The sequence below is a fragment of the Ovis canadensis genome, chromosome 2 (genome assembly GCF_042477335.2).
Source record: "Ovis canadensis isolate MfBH-ARS-UI-01 breed Bighorn chromosome 2, ARS-UI_OviCan_v2, whole genome shotgun sequence".
Lineage (NCBI taxonomy): Eukaryota > Metazoa > Chordata > Mammalia > Artiodactyla > Bovidae > Ovis > Ovis canadensis.
The window spans coordinates 37,282,285-37,303,699 of NC_091246.1; the positions used below are offsets into that span (position 1 = coordinate 37,282,285).

General features: G+C 37.3%; 1 protein-coding gene across 3 annotated transcripts in view; it reads left to right on the forward strand.

The window, feature by feature from the left end:
• KIF24 (kinesin family member 24) overlaps positions 1-21,415 on the forward strand; it is a 70,340-nt gene that overhangs the window by 17,974 nt on the left and 30,951 nt on the right. The window contains exons 2-6 of one of the 3 annotated variants that reach the window (XM_069575867.1): positions 3,201-3,852; positions 5,441-5,548; positions 7,389-7,578; positions 15,019-15,116; positions 17,970-18,185. In XM_069575867.1, coding sequence (XP_069431968.1) covers positions 3,230-3,852; positions 5,441-5,548; positions 7,389-7,578; positions 15,019-15,116; positions 17,970-18,185 — 1,235 coding nt within the window. In that variant the 5' untranslated portion in view covers positions 3,201-3,229. The remainder of the gene's footprint in view (positions 1-3,200; positions 3,853-5,440; positions 5,549-7,388; positions 7,579-15,018; positions 15,117-17,969; positions 18,186-21,415) is intronic. The other 2 variants (XM_069575868.1, XM_069575869.1) reach the window with 2 other exon arrangements.

Genomic DNA, 21,415 nt, shown 5'->3' on the forward strand with positions numbered 1-21,415 from the left:
ACATGCAAGAAGGTAAAGCAGTTGTCTGGGGAGGCTTAACAAATAGCTGAGGAAAGAATAGAAAAGGCAAGGAAGAAAGGGAAAGATTTACCCAACTGAATACAGAGTTTCAGAAAATAGCAAGGAGAGATAAGAAGGCCTTCTTTAATGAACAGTGCAGAGAAATAGAGGGAAACAATAGAATGGGAAAGACTAGAGATCTCTTTGAGAAAACTGGAGATATCAAGGGAACATTTCATGCAGGGGTGAGCACAATAAAGGACAGAAACATTAAGGACCTAACAAAAGCCGAAGAGGTTAAGGAGAGGTGGCAAGAGTACACAAAAGAACTATATAAAAATGATCTTAATGACTTGGATAACCATGATGGTATGATCACTTACCTAGAGCCAGACATCCTGGAATGTGAAGTCAAGTGGGCCTTCAGAGGCATCACTATGAACAAAGCTAGAGGAGGTGATGAAATTCCAGCTGAGCTATTTCAACTCCTAAATGATGATGCTGTTTAAGTGCTGCACTCAATATGTTAGCAAATTTGGAAAACTTAGCAGTGGCCATAGGACTGGAAAAGGTCAGTTTTCATCCCATTCTTAAAGACAATGCCGAAAAATATTCAAGCTACCGTACAATTGTGTTCATTTCATATGCTAGCAAGATTATGCTCAAAATGCTTCAGGCTAGGTTTCAGCAGTATGTGAACCAAAAACTTACAGATGTACAAGCTGATTTTAAAAAAGGCAGAGGAACCAGAGATTAAATTGCCAACATTCCAGAAAAACATCTGCTTCACTGACAACACTAAAGACTTTATGTGGATTACAACAAACTATGGAAAATTCTTAAAGAGATGGGAGTACTAGATAACTTTACCTGCCTCCTTTTAAACCTGTATGAAGACCAAGAAGCAACAGTTAGTACCAGTCATGGAACAACAGATTGGTTCAAAATTGGAAAGGAAGTATGTTAAGACTGTATATTGTCACCCAGCTTATTTAACTTCTATGGAAAGTGCATCATGTGAAATGTCGGGCTGGATGACTCAGGAGCTGGAATCAAGATTGCTGGGAGAAATATCAACAACCTCAGATATGCAGATGAAACTACCCTTATGGTAGAAAGCAAAGAGGAACTAAAGAACCTCTTGATGAAGGTGAAAGAGTAGAGTGAAAAAGCTGGCTTTGAAACTCAAAAAACTAAGATAATGGCATCTGGTCACTTCATGGCAAATAGATAAGGAAACAATGCAAACAGTGACAAACTTTATTTTCTTGAGCTCCAAAATCACTGTGGATGGTGAGTACAGCCGTGAAATTAAAAAACACTTGCTCCTTGGGAGAAAAGCTATGAAAAAACCTAGACAGTGGACTAAAAAGCAGAGACATCACTTTGCCGACAAAGGTCTGTATTGTCAAAGCTATGGTTTATCTAGTAATTATGGACGAATGTGCGAGTCAGACCGTAAAGAAGCCTGTCAGTTCAGTTCAGTCTCTGTCTTGTCCGACTCTCTGCGACCCCATGGACTGCAGCACGTCAGGCTTCCCTGTCCATCACTATCTCAAAGAATTGATGCTTTTAAACTGTGGTGTTGAAGAGGACTCTTGAGAGTCCCTTGGACTGCAAGGAGATCAAATCAGTCAATCCTAAAGGAAATCAGTTCTGGATATTCATTGGAAGAACTAATGCTGAAGCTCTAATATATAAGCCACCTGATGCAAAGAGCTGACTCATTGGAAAATATCCTGAAAGATTGAAGGCAGGAGAAGAAGTTGGCAGAGGATGAGATGGTTGGATGGTCACCGACTCAATGTACATGAGTTTGAGCAAACTCCAGGAGATAGTGTAGAACTGGGAAGCCTGGAGTGCTCAGTCCACAGGGTCGCAGAGTCGGACCTGACTTAATGACTGACAGCAGTACAAGGGCTCTTGACTTGGCCTATAAGTCACATAGTGTCATTTCTACCACTTTCTGTTGGCCAAAACATGTCACAAGGCCAGCCTAAATGCAACAGAAGTAAATTTCATCTCTTGGGGGAAAGCCCTGCAAAGAATTTTTCTTTTTTCATCTACCACAAATGGAAAAGGGCAGGATGAGTTTAGAATGTGCTTTTTAGCCCCTTTGACTGTTTCCTCCGAAGTTTGTTACTCAGGGTCCTTTAATTAACACTTTTACCTGGCCTTGACCTCTTTTTCTGTTTCTCCTAGAAGGAAGATAAAATATAAATTAAAGTGAAAAACAGAAAAGCTTTACTAAGAACTAATAGAATTTTGAAAACTCTGAATTATTAAAAAAAATTTTTAGAGAAAATATAGTTTACTTACCTTTCAATATTCTTATGTACTTGAACTTGATTAACAGTGATACGAAGAACTCCCCAGGGTCCTGACTTTAATAATAGACTAGGATTATGTGTTATTACCACATCGTTTGTTAGTATTTAATTAAATAGCTTGTGTTAAATTTTTTAAACATTTTAATGTGTAGCCATTAAAATTTTTGACCATGGTATTAATTTCCTAGGTAAATTCTTTTATTCCTGTTCTGTATATAGGTAGACATCTATAAACACCTGCCTTTTAGAATGATCTGAAAATCCTGAATTAGTAGATTCTGGATTAATGATGTTTTTACCTCTATTCAACTAACTTCTACCAGTACTCAGTATATACAAATGTGATTTTCTCTGAATTATATTCATGATCCTCTGTGAGTCACTATTTAATTCTGCTTTCCATTTTGAAATAGTTCTTAGCCTTTGTTCGTTAATCGTGGGAAACAGTTGTGCGACATGCCTTGACATTAACTTGAACATCTAAAATTAGTCCCGTAACAATCAGCAGTTGGGGAGAAGGTTTCAGTAGTTTGTGGTATATGTGAAGTAGACATTGCAAGACTGGAAGGAACTCCCTAGAATAAGTAAGTGATTTGTGTTATGTGTATGTGCATGTACCTGTGTGTGTACATAACTGAAAGTCTCTCTTTATTAAGCAAAGGACAGATTACTACAAATGCATTATAAGCATGTTTATATATTATGCTATTTAATCATTTTAAAAGAAAAATGTATTTATTGAAAACCTGGAATGCTGGGATGGATTTTGCTGCATATTTCTTTTGTGGGTTTCTTTTTTTTTTTCAAGGAATAATTGTATTATATATACTATATTTCAAGTGAATGAATTTTTTTTTTTTTCCTCTTCAGAGTTTATAGAAACAAACCTATTCACAAAAATGACATCCTGGTTGTATGAATGTCTTTGTGAAGCTGAACTAGCACAGTATTATCCTCATTTTACTGCCCTTGGCCTTCAGAAAATAGATGAATTAGCCAACGTTACAATGAAGGACTACTCCAAATTGGGAGTCCATGACATGAATGACCGCAAACGTCTCTTCCAACTTATCAAAATCATTAAGATTATGCAGGAAGAAGATAAAGCAGTCAGTAGCCCAGACTATCGTCTTCAGACAAGCAATCTGTGTGTCAAGCCTCAGAAATCCAGATCTGGCCCTCGAAGGCAACTGCATTTTGATTCTCCTGCTGACAACAAAGACAGAACTACCAGCAACAATCAGTTTGAACTGTGTGATTTATCAGATTTTTCTGCAAGTGAACAGAAGTCTAACTACATAAAAGTACTGGAGCACATGCTACCAGCTAATTCCCAGTACCATATACAAACAGGAATTCTGAATGCCACAGCCGCTGATTCCTGCATACAAAAAGAAGCTAAGACTTCATCCTTTTCATCTAATTACTTTTCTCCAGTACAGGGGGATTGTGATAGTTCAGTTATTCAAAGAATCTCTCATGTTTCAGGGTATAACTATGGAATCCCTCATTCCTATATCAGGTAATAACTTTTTATCTTTTTCTTTTTTCTGGAGGGAAAGGAGCCTTAGGCAAGGGCAGGGTTCTCCTTGAGCAGAGGAGACCAACTACTCCGTATTTACAGAAAATAATAGTGAACAGCTTCTGTGGTGATAATGCAGATACCTTGACTGGGGGAAATTGATGAAGAATTTGGACTTTCCAGATGGGAGAAAGATGATTGTTCATGTGCATCAAGCAGCTGCTACTTCCCAGGGTCAGCTGCAGACCTGTTTTTATTATAGCCTGACATGATATATATAGTGCATCCATGAAGGTAAAATAGTTAACTTTCCTCTGCAGTAGAAAAAAAAAATTACAAAATCCATAGGATTTTTTTTTTTTAGATTGTCAAATTAACTTCAACCAGGGCTCATGAAGCTTAGTTTTAAAAAAACCACTGCTTAATTCAGCTAGTTGAATTAAATAGGTCTTTGGAGCAGTTGATTTACCTGCAAAATTTGAAATATGGTCCTGATTTTGAGTGCTTTTTACAATTCCAGCCCTGGAAGAACAGATGAGTTTGGTCATTGCAAATAGTAAGATACTTTTGATAGCATTTACAGTTTGGGAGCCAGAGTGACAATAAGTTATTTTCACTTAGTGGTGATGAGTTAGAATTTGAAAAAGGTCCCTAAGAGTTGAAATATCAAGTAATCCCTAATACTAACCTTGGTATAATAGAAAATACATTCTTTTAAAAATACTGTGTATTGCCTGTTTTGTTATTTTAAAAGTTACAGTTGGTGAGTTACGGAGAAACAAAATACATTCTTAAGCCACTTTAAAAAAAAATAAGGGCTATTATTCATACCTTAAAACAGTATTTCCATATGGTCTTATATTGGCTAAGGTTTCAGAGGATTTCATAACCAACCAGTTCTTTTATTCTAAAAGAATAGAGGACCCAATTTTAAAGGTAAAAATGTCTTCAGTAATTTGAAATACATAAATGAATTCTATAGTTTTTCTGAAAATAAAATTTTTTTTGGCTTGGTTTAGCAAAGCACAGAGCATATAGTATTTTTTTCTTCTTTTAGTTGTGAAAGGACTGGATTGTTCTATGACCATCAATACCATGATTGTTGCTGTCCTGTTGGTTAGCTCAGCGATGAAAGAGCAAATACTTTTTTGAATGTTAGTCTTTTATTGAACAACATATAAAAATCTAAATTGGAATTATTTATAAATAGAATGAAGATATGACTTTCCATTATTTATTTAGATAGAATGGATATTTTAGTTTAAATATTGCTGCTTTATTTATTTCACATATATAGAATACCCCCTCTGCCTGTCCTGATTCTAGATATAAAGATCATTAGACTATCTGGAGACTCTGAGACTCTTAGGGGGCAGGGTGAGTGGGAAGTCAGACAACCATAGAGTGAGCTAAGTGCTCTCACAGAGGTTTATACATGCCAGATGCAGGACGAAAGGTGTTCAATTGAGCTTTCTCACCGTTTGTATCATCTTACACTTTCCATTCCTTATTATATTAGAGAAATGGAGGTTAAGAAAGTTCATTGTCCCAATAATTCTCAATATTGTCTTCTCCCCTAAATTCTAAGTAGGAGCCAGAGTTTCAGAACCCTGAGAAACTCCCTCACCAACTTGAAGCTTCCTGTTAGTGAGTCATCCCTATCCGAAGAGCATTCTCTTTGGATACCTCAAATTAGGTAAGTTCAAAATAACTTATTGGACTCTGAATTTTAATGAAAGTAAGGCATTTAGAGGACTGGTTGCCCTGACTTATTTAAGATTGTGAACAGACCTAACTCTAGCTGTATTAACTTTGCATGTCAGACAGATATAGTTTATTTCTTCTAGGGAATATTGCACATTAAAACTAGAGCCTTAAAAAAAGAAGAAAGCTAGAACCTTTTTGGAGAAGGCAATGGCACCCCACTCCAGTACTCTTGCCTGGAACATCCCATGGACAGAGGAGCCTGGTAGGCTGCAGTCCATGGGGTCACTAAGAGTCGGGCACAACTGAGTGACTTCCCTTTCACTTTTCACTTTCATGCATTGGAGAAGGAAATGGCAGCCCACTCCAGTATTCTTGCCTGGAGAATCCCAGGGACAGAGGAGCTTAGTGGGCTGCTGTCTGTGGGTCGCACAGAGTCAGGCACGACTGAAGTGACTTAGCAGCTTAGCAGAACCTTTTAGGATGCTTTAAAAGATGTGTTTTATTCTGAGAAATTCTCGGTGGCCCAGTGTTTAAGACTCTGTACTTTCACTGCTGGGCTTAGGTTCAGTCCTGGTTGGGGAACTAAGATCCTGCAAACCCCACAGAATGGTCCAAAAAAACCCCAAAAAAGTTTTTTTTTTTCTTATAAAAAATAAAACACATGCAAAAGAAGAGAAAATACAACAGTGAACCCCCACATGCCTGTCATTCACTTTTAATGATCGTCAGGATTTTGCCATACTTCAAGCCAAAATGGTTCTTTTTTTAGATGTCTGCTATACATTGGTTAAAAAAATAATAACATGCTTCAAAAGCCTTGAGTAGTTTTTTATACATTATATTAGAAATTTTATTTCTTACTTTTTACTAATTTAGATCCTGGCGAAAAATAATTTTCTAGCCAGTTGGAGGTATCAGAAAATTGAAATTGATATGCAACAATTATATAGTGAAATATCCTGTGTAAAATCTATTATAAAAGGCTGTTTAAGGGTTATTAATCAAATTCTGAAGTGTAAAGGAAGGGAATGATTTGTCTCTCTCAGACATTCTAAGTATATGTGCCAAAGGCATTGGTCTTGGTAAAACATCTACTTTCAAGGATTCTCTTTTCTTGTTACCTTGCTTAAGAGGCATTTCTACATAGGTAAAGTGGTCAGTGCTTAGATGTGTATCATATATGCCACCATTAGGCTCAGCTAGTAAACCTGATGAATTTTGTACTCTTAACCTAAGGAATATTGCCTCTCTTCTGGATGTTAAGGTAGATGAGTTCACTGAAGACAGCCAGAGAAGAAATGTGTCTGAATAGAAGGATGAATTAGTGGTGGACAGCACCAGTCATAAAATTGTCCTGGGAGTAGGATCATGTTCTAACAAATAAACACATATCAGGGCAGGCAAAAAAAAGGAAGCAAGAGGGACAAAGGGAGGGTCAGAATATACCTGGGAGAAACACGGGGGGAATACATTGAAACCTACCACCAAATTCAAGGTGCTTAATAAACCCAGGTAGGATTTAAAAAAAAATTAGATTGAATGGTCAAGAAAACAGTAAATGTACAATAATAAGGATTGAAAGGAAGCAAGAAATTTGCATTTGGATGGGATTGAGTAGAGATGGAGATAGAAGTAAATCAGGAGGATTTAGAGCTAATGAAAGAACTTTCTCAGTGTCAGCACTTTAGTATATAATAGATATTATGTGTATGTGTGTGTGTGTGTTTGTATTACACCTAATTTATAACAAAATATACTGATACTTTGACCTCTTAGGTAGCTTTATTCCGTTAACTAAAAATTAAAGCCCACTTATAAACATATATCAGACAGAACACTTCAGAGAAAGAGAATCCTTGGACTGAGATGGAGAAAATCAGAGTTTGTGTTCGAAAACGCCCTCTGGGCATGAGGGAGGTACGTCGTGGAGAAATCAACATTATTACTGTGAAAGATAAAGAAACTCTACTTGTTCATGAGAAGAAAGAAGCAGTTGACCTCACACAGTATATTCTACAGGTATGATACTTTCCTTCGATGGAACTAACATTATCAAGTGTCAGGTTTTTTGTTTGAGTAGGGGTACAAATTCTGAAATTCAGTTTTTAGGTTTGAGTGTTGGCATTCATTCTATGTGACGCTGCATTAATCACTGATAACACTTAGCCTTCATGTTTAAAAAATATAGTGCAGTAGGGGATAACGCAAGCATAATTCCTCCTCTCTCGTGCAATAGAGTTGCATTATACATTCACTTACCATGCTTTATGTGAATTTAATTATACCTATTCAGTCATAAGAGCAAATGGGAGAATAAAAAGAGTTTAAATAATGAACTGCTGGTAGGAAGGACAGTCACTGAGTTGCCCCAGACCAACTGTGAGATGGTCACACAGTCTCCGTTCTCTCCTGTCTCTCAGTGTGAACTTACTTTGCTGAGCGCAAGTCTGATGTTTAAAGATGGAGAGCAAAATGGCCCCAGGTTGCCAGCCAACTGCTTATTTTGATTCTTAATTATGTTTAGGCATAGAGTTAAGTTGGTAGAAATTGGGTTCCTGAACAGGCCACTTTGTATAAGGTAGATTGCAGTGAGTAAAGATAATCCAGGAATGTGATTTCACATTGAACATGTATGGGTTTAAGTAAAACACTGGTAGCTCAAACACATTAAGAAATGTTCACTCCCTGCCAGGATGATTATGATTAAGTCCAAGAACAAAGAGTTTGATATCGAAATGAATTTATTCCTGGCTCTTAGGTACCCTTTCAATAGTTCCTTCAGTCCTTCAGTCCCCCAAGTAGCATTCCATTGATGGAAGATATTATAATTTAGGCACTCTTAAAATCATGAAGCAATTAGGAATAATCTATTAAGATCTGGGAATTCAGAGTTTCTCTTACCCTGAATGTTCATATTATGTCCATTCTATTCTCTCTGTCTCTTGCTTCAAAACTCAGTGACTAAGAGTTGCCTGGTGGTCTCATGGTTAGGATTTGGTATTTTCACTGCTGTGGCCAGGGCTCATTGCCTAGTCTGGAAACTGAGATCCTGCAGGCCAAGTGGCATAAGAAAAAAAAAAAGTACAAAACCCAGTGATTAGTAGGAAGGGAAAAAAAAAAAGAGATGGTGAGTAATCTGGTGTGCAGACAGTTCACCTTGGTCAGCTGAGATTTTACTCTACTGAAACAAATCCTTCAACACTGAAGTCAGGTTGTTAATCCTCTCCCCTCTTTAACACTTGCATTGTTCTTTGTTTTCTTTGCTTACCAAAATTGGGTTTCTCAGTAAGTCAAAGTAATGCAGAGTCTTTCTATGGGCACTAAATTACTAGGCCACTGTCTAACCAACTCAATCACTTTAACAGCCTTATCGATTGCTGGTCAGTGCACAATCTATTAGCTCTAGGTGGGAGGTATTTATATTGAAGATGGTCCAAATGACCAATTAGTTGTAATGCTATCTAGTTCCATGGCTACTTATAGCCATAGTAATAGCCCTATCCAGTCACCATCTACCCAAGACTGCCTTAATGATGCTTCTGTCACAGTAATTCCCTCAAGGAGGCATCATTTTATCTTTTGTATTTTTCCATTATCCCAAAACACAATAACCTTACTTCTTTGTCATTACCATTGGTCAATACTTATTGAATATCCATAGTTTCCATAGCTCTTTCTCTGCTGTTTGAACTTTGGACCTTTGCTGTCATAGGTCAAACTCCTTACTTGTCAATGCTTATAATATGTGTTGAGAGGCCTTTTTTTCTCCCTCTCTTTCTTCCTTAAGTAGAAAGAAGAAGAGGGAGGTTCATAGCAAACGTAGCAAGTAAATATTTATCCTAGATTCTTTGGGTTTTATTTTTAATCTTATTCAGGTATTCAAACAATTGATTTATTTGTCCTTTAATTAAATATCTTATCCTTTCAGATCTTTTGTTACTTAATATATGTGATCATATACATACATTGTGCTGTCATACTTAACCATTAAATTTTATGATAACAACATAATGAGTGAAAAAAACAAGGAAACAGAGCTGTTTCTTTCATCCCCAATTTCTTAAATAAAGGAGAATATATGTAGATTAAAAAAAGATGGTACTGAAATATATCAAAGTCAGTAGTGGCCCTCTCAGGGTAGTAAGATTTACAGATAATTTGATATTCTTATCTGTTGTAATCCATGTTTAAATTTTTTTCTGCGATCAGCATTATTACTCTTATACCAATAAAATCAGAACTTTTAAATAGGATATAGATCATGCTATGAAGAATGTCTCTAATCTCATTTTGTCCTTGAAGACAATCGATATTCTAAGTGTATCTTTCCAGAGATATTTTAGAAATACATTTATAATCTGAAAAAAAAATTCTTTAAAAAATAAGCTATGCAACTCTTATCATATCAAGGCTAAAGTGATTTTTTATTTTTTTGGCTGCACCCAGAGCAGCTTGCAGGCTCTTAGTTCCCTGACCTGGGGTTGAATCCAGGCCATAGGAGTGAAAGCCCAGAATTCGAGCCATTAAGCCACCAGGGAACTCCATGAAGTGAATGTTAATCAAACTTCACTGATAAAATATGGTCAAATCAAAGTGTATGTGTTGCAGAGGACTTTATGAATTACAATAGTAATCTTGCATGTTCCCATATCTTTCATGAGAGATTCTTACAGAAGTATTAGAAAAATCAATACTTAAGTTCTATTGGAAGGAAAAATTGTTGTTGTTCAGTTGCTAAGTTGTGTCTGACTCTTCGCAACCCAATGGACTGCAGCACGCCAGTCTTCCCTGTTCGTCGCTATCTCCCAGAGTTTGCTCAAGCTCACTGAGTTTGATGGCATCACCAACTGGAATCAATGATGCCATCCAACCATCTCATCCTCTGTTGTTCTCTTCTCCTTCTGCCCTCAATCCTCCCAGCATCAGGGTCTTTGGCAGTGAGTTGGCTCTTCTCATTAGGTGGCCAAAATATTGGAGCTTCAGCTTCAGTATCAGTCCTTCCAACGAGTGTTCAAGGTTGATTTTCTTTAGGGTTGACTGCTTTGATCTCCTTGCAGTCCAAGGGGCTCGCAACATTCTTCACCAGCACCACAATTCAAAAGCATCGATTCTTCAGCGCTCAGCCTTCTTTATGGTCCAGTTCTCCCATTGGTACATGACTACTGGAAAAACCATAGCTCTGACTATTATGGACCTTTGTCAGCAAAGTGTTGTCTCTGCTTTTTAATACGCTATCTAGGTTGTCATAGCTTTTCTTCTAAGGAGGAAGCATCTTTTACTCTCATGGCTGCAGTCGCTGTCCACGGTGATTTTGGAACCCAGGAAAATAAAATCTGCCACTGTTTCCATTTTTCCCCATCAATTTGCCATGAAAAATCAATCTTTAGTTCTATTAGATGGAAAGATACTAATTCCTTTAATGAATAAATGTTTTCAAAAATGTTTACCCAAGAGCACTTATAGAAAGAGGAGAATAGCTGTATACTCAGTGAAATAAAGGAAAACCAAAACCAGTTTATTCCCACATTTATTTTTCTTCATTTTTAAAAGTTTTCTGAGAAATGCCAAAAATGCTTTAGATATCATCAGTTCAGTTCAGTCTCTCAGTCGTGTCCGACTCTTTGCGACCCCATGAATCACAGCACACCAGGCCTCACTGTCCATCACCAACTCCCGGAGTTCACTGAAACTCATGTCCATCGAGTCGATGATGCCATCCAGCTGTCTCATCCTCTGTCGTCCCCTTCTCCTCCTGCCCCAATCCCTCCCAGCATCAGGGTCTTTTCCAATGAGTCAGTTCTTCACATGAGGTGAACAAACTATTGGAGTTTCAGCTTCAACATCAGTCCTTCCAATGAACACCCAGGACTGATCTCCTTCAGAATGAACTGGTTGGACCTCCTTGCAGTCCAGGGGACTCTCAAGAGTCTTCTCCAACACCACAGTTCAAAAGCATCAATTCTTTGGCGCTCAGCTTTCTTCAAAGTCCAACTCTCACATCCATACATGACCACTGGAAAAACCATAGCCTTGACTAGACACACCTTTGTTGGCAAAGCAATATATCTGCTTTTCAATATACTATCTAGGTTGGTCATAACTTTCCTTCCAAGGAGCAAGCATCTTTCAGTTTCATGGCTGCCATCACCATCTGCAGTGATTTTTGGAGCCCCCAAAAATAAAGTCTGACACTGTTTCCACTGTTTCCCCATCTCTTTCCCATGAAGTGATGGGACCAGATGCCATGATCTTCGTTTTCTGAATGTTGAGCTTTAAGCCAACTTTTTCACTCTCCTCTTTCACTTTCATCAAGAGGCTTTTTAGTTCCTCTTCACGTTCTGCCATAAGGGTGGTATCATTTGCATATCTGAGGTTATTGAGATTTCTCCCGGCAGTCTTGACTCTAACTTGTGCTTCTTCCAGCCCAGCGTTTCTCATGATGTACTCTGCATATAAGTTAAATAAGCAGGGTGACAATATACAGCCTTGAGGTACTCCTTTTCCTATTTGGAACCAGTCTGTTGTTCCATGTCCAGTTCTAACTGTCATTTCCTGACCTGCATATAGGTTTCTCAAAAGGCAGGTCAGATGGTCTGGTATTCCCATCTCTTTCAGAATTTTCCACAGTTTATTGTGATCCACACAGTCAGAGGCTTTGGCGTAGTCAATAAAGCAGAAATAGATGTTTTTTGGGAACTCTCTTGCTTTTTCCATGATCCAGTGGTTGTTAGCAATATGATCTCTGGTTCCTCTGCCTTTTCTAAAACCAGCTTGAACATCTGGAAGTTCACGGCTCATGTGAATTTTGAGCATTACTTTACTAGCGTGTGAGATGAGTGCAATTGTGCGGTAGTTTGAGCATTCTTTTTCATTGCCTTTCTTTGGGATTGGAATGAAAACTGACCTTTTCCAGTCCTGTGGCCACTGCTGAGTTTTCCAAATTTGCTGGCATATTGAGCACAGCACTTTCACAGCATCATCTTTCAGGATTTGAAATAGCTCAACTGGAATTCCATCACTTCCTCTAGCTTTGTTTGTAGTGATGCTTTCTAAGGCCCACTTGACTTCACATTCCAGGATGTCTGGCTGTAGGTGAGTGATCACACCATCGTGATTATCTTGGTTGAGCAGATCTTTTTTGTACAGTTCTTCTGTGTATTCTTGCCACCTCTTCTTAATATCGTCTGCTTCTGTTAGGTCCATACCATCTCTGTCCTTTATCGAGCCCATCTTTGCATGAAATATTCCCTTGGTATCTCTAATTTTCTTGAAGAGATCTCTAGTCTTTCCCATTCTGTTGTTTTCCTCTATTTCTTTGCATTGATCGCTGAGGAGGGCTTTCTTATCCCTCCTTGCTATTCTTTGGAACTCTGCATTCAGATGCTTATATCTTTCGTTTTCTCCTTTGCTTTTTGCTTCTCTTCTTTTCACAGCTATTTGTAAGGCCTCCCCAGACAGCCATTTTGCTTTTTTGCATTTCCTTTCCATGGGGATGGTCTTGATCCCTGTCTCCTGTACAATGTCACGAACCTCCGTCCATAGTTCATCAGGCACTCTATCAGATCGAGTCCCTTAAATCTTTTTCTCACTTCCACTGTATAATCATTAAGGGATTTGATTTAGGTCATATCTGAATGGTCTAGTGATTTTCCCTACCTTCAATTTAAGTCTGAATTTGGCAATAAGATATCATACTTAACTATAAAAACATACAGTGATTTCTGAGCAGAGAAAGGATTTGTCTCCTTGCTTAAAGACCTGTTTATGAGTTAGGTATAAATCATGTCCATTAAAATCGGATTTTAGAAATGTATTTTGCTCTTTATTATTGCCATTTTCAAGCCTAATCAAAAGTATAACCGCCATCTACTTATGACCTAGCTTCAAAGTTAGATTTTACTGTTCTTAAAATCAGTCACATGTTTCAGAACACTAAAAGTTCACAGATCTCTTTGTCCTGCTTCACAGCTTCATGTTTTTCTCACCTTCTAACTTTTGGAGACTTTTTTCTCTTCTTTTTTTGGCCACATTGTGCAGCTTGCAGGACCTTAGTTCCCTACCCATGCAGTAGAAGCTGGAGAATTTTTTCTTCTATGTTAGTGTTCTAGTATTGCTGAAAGATCTGAAATCTAGGGGATTCGATGCTCAATGAATGTAGACACAAAACCGTAACACTTGTATGAAGATATAAAGTGCTGAAAATATTTTTCCTGTTTCCTTTCCATTTTTTAAAAAATCTTAATTGTGCCCTGTACTGCAGTTGTTAAAAGTTTTGTTTATTGCAAAAAAAAAAAATTCCTCATAAAATTTTGTCTTAACTGAATATTTAGAGTAGGCCCAAAAGGTAGTATAAAATATGACTTCATCTCTCATTCATCATGTGTGGACTGCCATTATGATACTACAGTCAGACTTGAAATTATTAGGATTTTTTACCCAGATATAGTTGGGCTACCAACTTGGTAAGCCTCTTAATTATGCAAATAATTATGGTTGCTGAACTAACACTTTCCAGACCCAACCTAGTGGGGTCTCCTACCTCTCCTCTTTCAGATTACCATGGTTTTTCATTTGGGAATAATCTTGGCTTCCTTTCTCTCCCCAGCTATCGCATCCAGTCAGCTGCCAAATTTCTCATGCGCTCATTTCTTTTTATTTACATTGTCATTGTCTAATTTAGACCCTTCTTAACCTAATCTAAAATTCCATGGATGGAAGAGCCTGGTAGGCTACAGCCCATGGGGTCGCAAAGAGTCGGACATGACTGAGCAAATTTCCTTTTCTTTCTTTAACCTAACCACTAGTGTTCATGTTTCCAATCCATGCACAGTATAAGGCAGATTAGTCTTCCAATAAAATGGCTCAGCTCATCCCTCTCTTTTGCAAAGTTTTTTGCCTTCCCACTTGTACTAAATTAAATATAAGCATTCCCTTCTCTCCCTTAATGCTGGTGTCCCAAGACCCCTACAGTATAGTCCTAACTCCTTATTCTCACCTGATATTTCACTTTTCTACCTGCCAGTATCCTATATTTCAAACACAGTAAATCCTCCCTGTCTTCTAAACATTATTTGTGCTTTCCTGCTTTGCCTCTTTGCTCATGTTTCCCACATGCTCAGGCTGGGCTATGAGAATAATCTCCATAGAATTCAGTAATTCAGTTCCTCTCCTAGACTTCAGGAGGATTGGCTCACTGTTAACACTCATTAATTTACTTCCCTTAAGAGAGAACAAAAATCATGTGGCTTAGTTTTTACAGTATAAGAACATGTCTACAGAGATCTCAAGTAAAACTAGCCCCTGTCATTTGACAGTTGATAATTGCTTATTATCTCTAACTTTGTCATGGACAGTTACTATTAGTTAAAAATGTATTTCCACCTTTATCCTGTGTCAGCTAAGATAGTGATGAAGAAAATCCAGAATGCATCTTTCTCTAAAATCAAATTTCTTTTTCAGCATGTTTTTTATTTTGATGAAATCTTTGATGAGGCGTGCACTAATCAAGATATTTACATGAAGACTACTCACCCACTCATTCAGCATATTTTCAATGGGTACGATAGAAATTATTTTCTCCTTTTGCCTTTTATTTTCTATTTTCCGTAAATCATATTTCTTTGTAAACATTACTTATGCTTTTCTATTATTTTGAATTAAATATGAAATTGTGTTTTGACCTAATGAATTTAAGTTAGACTCTTCTGGAAAATTCCATGTCTCTCCTAATGGGATTCACAGAACATTTAGAAATAGTCAGAATTTTCATTTACATTGATGACATTGATTCTCTGTGCTTAGTGGAAAAATATAAGCTGCCAACAATATTATTTTATCAAAGTCCTTAGAATAAAAAGATGTATGTGGTTGTAATTACTTTGAACTTTTGCTAATAGGAATTATGTATTCTAGCTATAGTTTCATTAACGTTTTTTCAAGTAGGATAGATAGGTGACTATCACTCACTTTTCATAGATGTATTTTTTAATTTAAAAATAATTATTCACACTTAGTAAACATTAAATGGGACAGAGTAGGTACTTGGTGGGGCTCTGTTATATATTTAAAATATATAGTAGTCAGGTATGGGTACAAAATGTTGGGTAGTTGATTTCAGGGTATTTTTACTTTCATTTTTTAAAATAACTTTTATAACTTAAAAATTGAAGTATAATTTACATACATCAAGATGCACAGATCTTAAGAAGTATGTAGATTTGATGCGTTTTGATGTATCCAAGTAACCAATATTTGGAATAAGATACAGAACGTTTCCACCACCCCAGAAAATTCTCCTACCTTCATCTCCAGGTCTTACATAACCACTGACTTGCTTTCTGTCACAGTAGATTAGTTTTGCCTATTCTAAAATGTCATAGAAATAGGATTGTTATAAATCTTATGCCTGGCTTCTTTTGCTTCACATAATGTTTTTAAATATTGGTACATGTTGCATGTAACTAGTTCTATTGCTGAGTAATATTTCCTTCTATAAATATTCCAGTTTTTTAAAATCCATTCTTTTGATGGACATTTGGGTTCTTTCCAATTTTGGAGTATTATGAATAAAACTGTATGAACATTTTTATCCAAGTCTTTTTATGGATATCTCTTAATTTATCTTGAATAAAAATCTGTAAATGGAATTACCAGGTCATTGGATAGGTCTATAAGAAAGTGTCAAACAAATTTCCTTGCTCTATTTTATATTCCCAACAGCAATATATGAGAATTGAAGTTCTGTACCCTCACCGTATTTGATATGGTCAATCTTTTTTATTCTAGCCAGTTTAATGGATATGGAACTGTATCTCATTGTGTGTTTTTTTTTTTTTTAATAAATTTACATTCCCCAGGATCTAATACTGAGCATTATTTCATGTGCTAATTTGGCCACTCAGATATCTTCATTTGCCTGTTTTTTATTGTCTTTTTATTGTGGTTGTATGGAAGTTTGTATTTTTATGAACAGGTTAAAGTGAACTTTCTTTCTGGTTCAGTTTCTTATGTACCAAATTTAAGAAGTACATTTTGAGAGAGCAGATTTCTAAAATAAGTCAACACTTAAATGTTAAGACATTATCAATAAAGAATAAGAGAGTTGCAAGTTAGGTGAAATTATTAGGTTAAGTTCTGTAAAGTGTAGTAAGAGCTTTCTTCATTTTTTTTTTTTGACTTGAAGTTCATCACAGAAATGTTCAGAAGATAAGATAGATGTTGTTCTTTATTATTCTTATTCTGTTAGATCTTCTTCAATATGTTTACATTTTTCTCCTGTAATTCTTTTCCCAACTGTGACTCTGCCAGTGTATTCAAGTGCCCACACTGTTGGGAGCCATGATTTAAAAGACAAGGAGTAACCAACCAGTCTCTGCTTCTAAACAGCTTACATTTTAATTTGCTCCCATGTCTTGATTCTCACACTTCTATGATTACTTTGCTCTTGTCAAATCACTGTTTCTTTGGTTTCTGTCTGGCTTCATGTCCTTTCTGTGTATTCATCTCTTTGTCCACCTCCAGCCTCCCCTTCCCCTGTGTCCATACATATTAATAGAATATTTTTCTTGCTACTTTTGGCATCAATCCATAGGATGCCTGTATAAGAGTCTAGCTACTTACTGCATAACATTATGTTCACTGTTTAGTACTACATAGTACTAGGACTACATAGTACATAGGATCCCATAGTACTCAGGTAATCTTGGCCTCATCTCCTCCTAAAATACACTGTGGCTGGCAGGTTGGTCTCCCAACTTTTCTGTCCCCCTCTTATTTTACAGTTTTTCACACCCATCCAGCTCGTGTACACACACATATCCACATGCAGGAACAATGACTTCCACTTAGAATCATAGGACATCAGGGCTCTAAGGGGTCTTGAAAATCAATTAGCCCAGTAATTTATTGATGAAAGTGAAAACCAAGGCCGTAAGAGGTCTTTTGTGACTCCTTCAAATATTTTGCTTCTGTTGATTTTGCCTGTGTTTAAACTTCCTTAATATTCTTATAAGTGATCACCACCATATTGTATGATCTTCTGTTATTTATTATATTTAGTTTTCTATTACTTCTTTCACTGAACTTATCTTTGAGGATTAACACAATTTTTTTTTCCCCCTCAAGGATCCTCTAAAGCACCTAACATCAGCTCTTTGTTTCCATATCTTCTAGAGTTGTCTTATGGTCGTACCAGTTCCATGAAAAATTTCTATTAAAAAAACTTAAATACTGCTTTGAGAATTCTTTTCCTCCTCCTATATTTTTATAACGTAAAGCCCTCTTAAAGGACTGTATATTTTATAGTTGAATTTTATGGAGGATTCTTTTTCCACCTGGCTTTTGTCATTTAAAAATATGTGTTAGCAGTTCTCTTAAAATTTAAAAGTAAATACAGATGATTCTTCCCCCAGAGGCAATGCCACTTGCTTCTCATATGGACAGACAGGTGCTGGAAAGACCTATACCATGATAGGAACTCATCAGAACCCAGGACTGTATGCTCTGGCTGCCAGAGACATCTTCAGACAACTGGAAGTGTCCCAGCCAAGAAGGCATGTTTTTGTGTGGATCAGCTTCTATGAAATCTACTGTGGACAGCTTTATGACCTTCTAAATAGAAGAAAAAGGTACTGGGTATGAGTGGGAAACTGTAAATCTGTTCTTTATTCTTTTAAGCCAGAGTCCCACTGAAGCTTCAATACTTTGGCCACCTGATGCAAAGAGCCAACTCATTGGAAAGACCCTGGTGCTGGGAAAGACTGAAGCCAAAAACAGAAGGGGGTGGCAGAGGATGAGGTGGTTAGATAGCATCATCGACTCAATGGACATGAATTTGAGCAAACTTTGGGAGATAATGGAGGACAGAGGAGCCTGGAGTGCTACAGTCCATGGCGTCACAAAGAGTCTGACACGACTTAGTGACTGAACAATAACAACCCACTGAATTGTGGGATTTAATGAGAGGCTTTGGTATACCAGTGCCCTTTTATGAATGAGGGTCTCCTGAATCAGAGGCATATTTTTTAAAACTGTTAAGTCAGCTACAGGAAAATATAAATTAGCCTTCCAGTAGTATTTTTTAAGTGATCAATATCCTAATGTTCATCAAAAGACTATGTCTCTTTCATTGTGGTCTTTGAAAAGGTCATAATTTCAGGAAGTCAGGAAACCAACATATACTTAAATCCCTTCCTATTCTTTTGATCTATTATTATACTGGAAGAACTATAAATAATGTTTTCCCACTTCCTCTTGTTTTTTCTCAGTAATCTTAGGGTAAACTTAATGATAGTTTTCTGATATCAATAAAAATAAAATATTTTCTTCACAGTAGACTTTTATAAGGCTTAAACTATTCCCTTTACAACATAACACAGTACTTTAGAAATGTATTCTTTCAAAAACAGATTTTAAATCCCTCTTGTATTCTTCTGGCATAAAGTTTTGCTTAGGTTGAAACATGATTTTAACTGAGTAGGAGGCAACAAAGTTGTGAAGGTATCAACTGATGGGGAGAACAGGGAGGAGAGAGGGGCTAGGGGAAGTGGAGGGATAGAAGGTTGCCATGATAGAATTAACCAGACCTGAGACCTGTTGGGAGCAGCCACACCAGGTGGAGAGGAGAGAGCTGAGGCTGAGCATGGTGGAAGTCTGGGAAAACCAAATCAAATGATAGACACTATCCTGCTGTAAAGGTATCCAAGCCCCATAGAGTTGTCTAAAAGGTCGTGCGAGCTTCATGTACTCCAGGACAACACTGGAATGGGAAGGAGGGGTGGAGGAGCAGCTCCAGTTCATGGAGAGCATGATAGGTAGACTCCCATCACAGAGGGGCACTAGTGTAGTATAACTGGAGAGGTCACAGAAGTGGGCTTAGACAGGCCACCATTCTGTGGACTATTTCAACTGAAGAAAGAACCTTCAGTATGCCACAGTTCAGAGAATGTACTGGAGTTGAGGGTTCAGTCATGACACAATTGCCAAATAAGGAAGGGTTCTACTTTGGGGTTACTTTCAGGAAGAGATGCTTTTTTCTGTTCTCTGTGTTGGTTTTGAAGCTTCAAGTTGGCTTCACCACAGCTTCTCTTTCTAGCTTAATACCCTTATTTGGAGCCTTTTCCAGTCAAAATGGCCACTTCCTTTAAAGAATAGTTGCTATAAGAATAAAAGCATCTGTTGTGCCGTGCTGTATGTGTGTGTGGTTTGTTTGTGAATACAATTCTTTAATGATATTTTTGTGAGTACAGTTCTTTATGTATTATTGCCCTGTATTTCTGCCTTTTTTGATGATAGCTACAGGAATGGGGATATGCTGATTTCTGGGTAAAAGCTTCTCTGGAGCTCTCTAGAGAAAACTCACTCTGAAAATGTCTTCAGCTGGGAGATGTTAGGGTTTTGGGGTTTTTTTTTTAATGTCTTTGGTCAATTGGCTTATATCTCTTTTTTCCTACTTTCTGAGACTTCTGAAATGTCCTGCTTCAATGATAGCACCCTTTCTTATTTGTTAGAGCTGTTATAACTTATCCTGTTGTTTCTTTTTTTTTTTTTCTTTAATTTTTATTTTTACTTTATTTTACTTTACAATACTGCATTGGTTTTGCCATACATTGACATGAATCCACCACGGGTGTACATGCGTTCCCAAACATGAACCCCCCTCCCACCTCCCTCCCCATAACATCTCTCTGGGTCATCACCGTGCACCAGCCCCAAGCATGCTGTATCCTGCATCGGACATAGACTGGCGATTCGATTCTTACATGATAGTATACATGTTACAATGCCATTCTCCCAAATCATCCCACCCTCTCCCTCTCCCTCTGAGTCCAAAAGTCCGTTATACACATCTGTGTCTTTTTTGCTGTCTTGCATCCAGGGTCGTCATTGCCATCTTTCTAAATTCCATATATATGTGTTAGTATACTGTATTGGTGTTTTTCTTTCTGGCTTACTCCACCCTGTATAATCGGCTCCAGTTTCATCCATCTCATCAGAACTGATTCAAATGTATTCTTTTTAATGGCTGAGTAATACTCCATTGTGTATATGTACCACAGCTTTCTTATCCATTCATCTGCTGATGGACATCTAGGTTGTTTCCATGTCCTGGCTATTATAAACAGTGCTGCGATGAACATTGGGGTACATGTGTCTCTTTCAATTCTGGTTTCCTCGGTGTGTATGCCCAGCAGTGGGATTGCTGGGTCATAAGGCAGTTCTATTTGCAATTTTTTAAGGAATCTCCACACTGTTCTCCATAGTGGCTGTACTAGTTTGCATTCCCACCAACAGTGTAGGAGGGTTCCCTTTTCTCCACACCCTCTCCAGCATTTATTGCTTGCAGATTTTTGGATCGCAGACATTCTGACTGGTGTGAAGTGGTACCTCATTGTGGTTTTGATTTGCATTTCTCTAATAATGAGTGATGTTGAGCATCTTTTCATGTGTTTGTTAGCCATCCGTATGTCTTCTTTGGAGAAATGTCTATTTAGTTCTTTGGCCCATTTTTGGATTGGGTCGTTTATTTTTCTGGAATTGAGCTGCATAAGTTGCTTGTATATTTTTGAGATTAGTTGTTTGTCAGTTGCTTCATTTGCTATTATTTTCTCCCATTCAGAAGGCTGTCTTTTCACCTTGCTTATAGTTTCCTTTGTTGTGCAGAAGCTTTTAATTTTAATTAGATCCCATTTGTTTATTTTTGCTTTTATTTCCAGAATTCTGGGAGGTGGATCATAGAGGATCCTGCTGTGATTTATGTCGGAGATGTTTTGCCTATATTCTCTTCTAGGAGTTTTATAGTTTCTGGTCTTACATTTAGATCTTTAATCCATTTTGAGTTTATTTTTGTGTGTGGCGT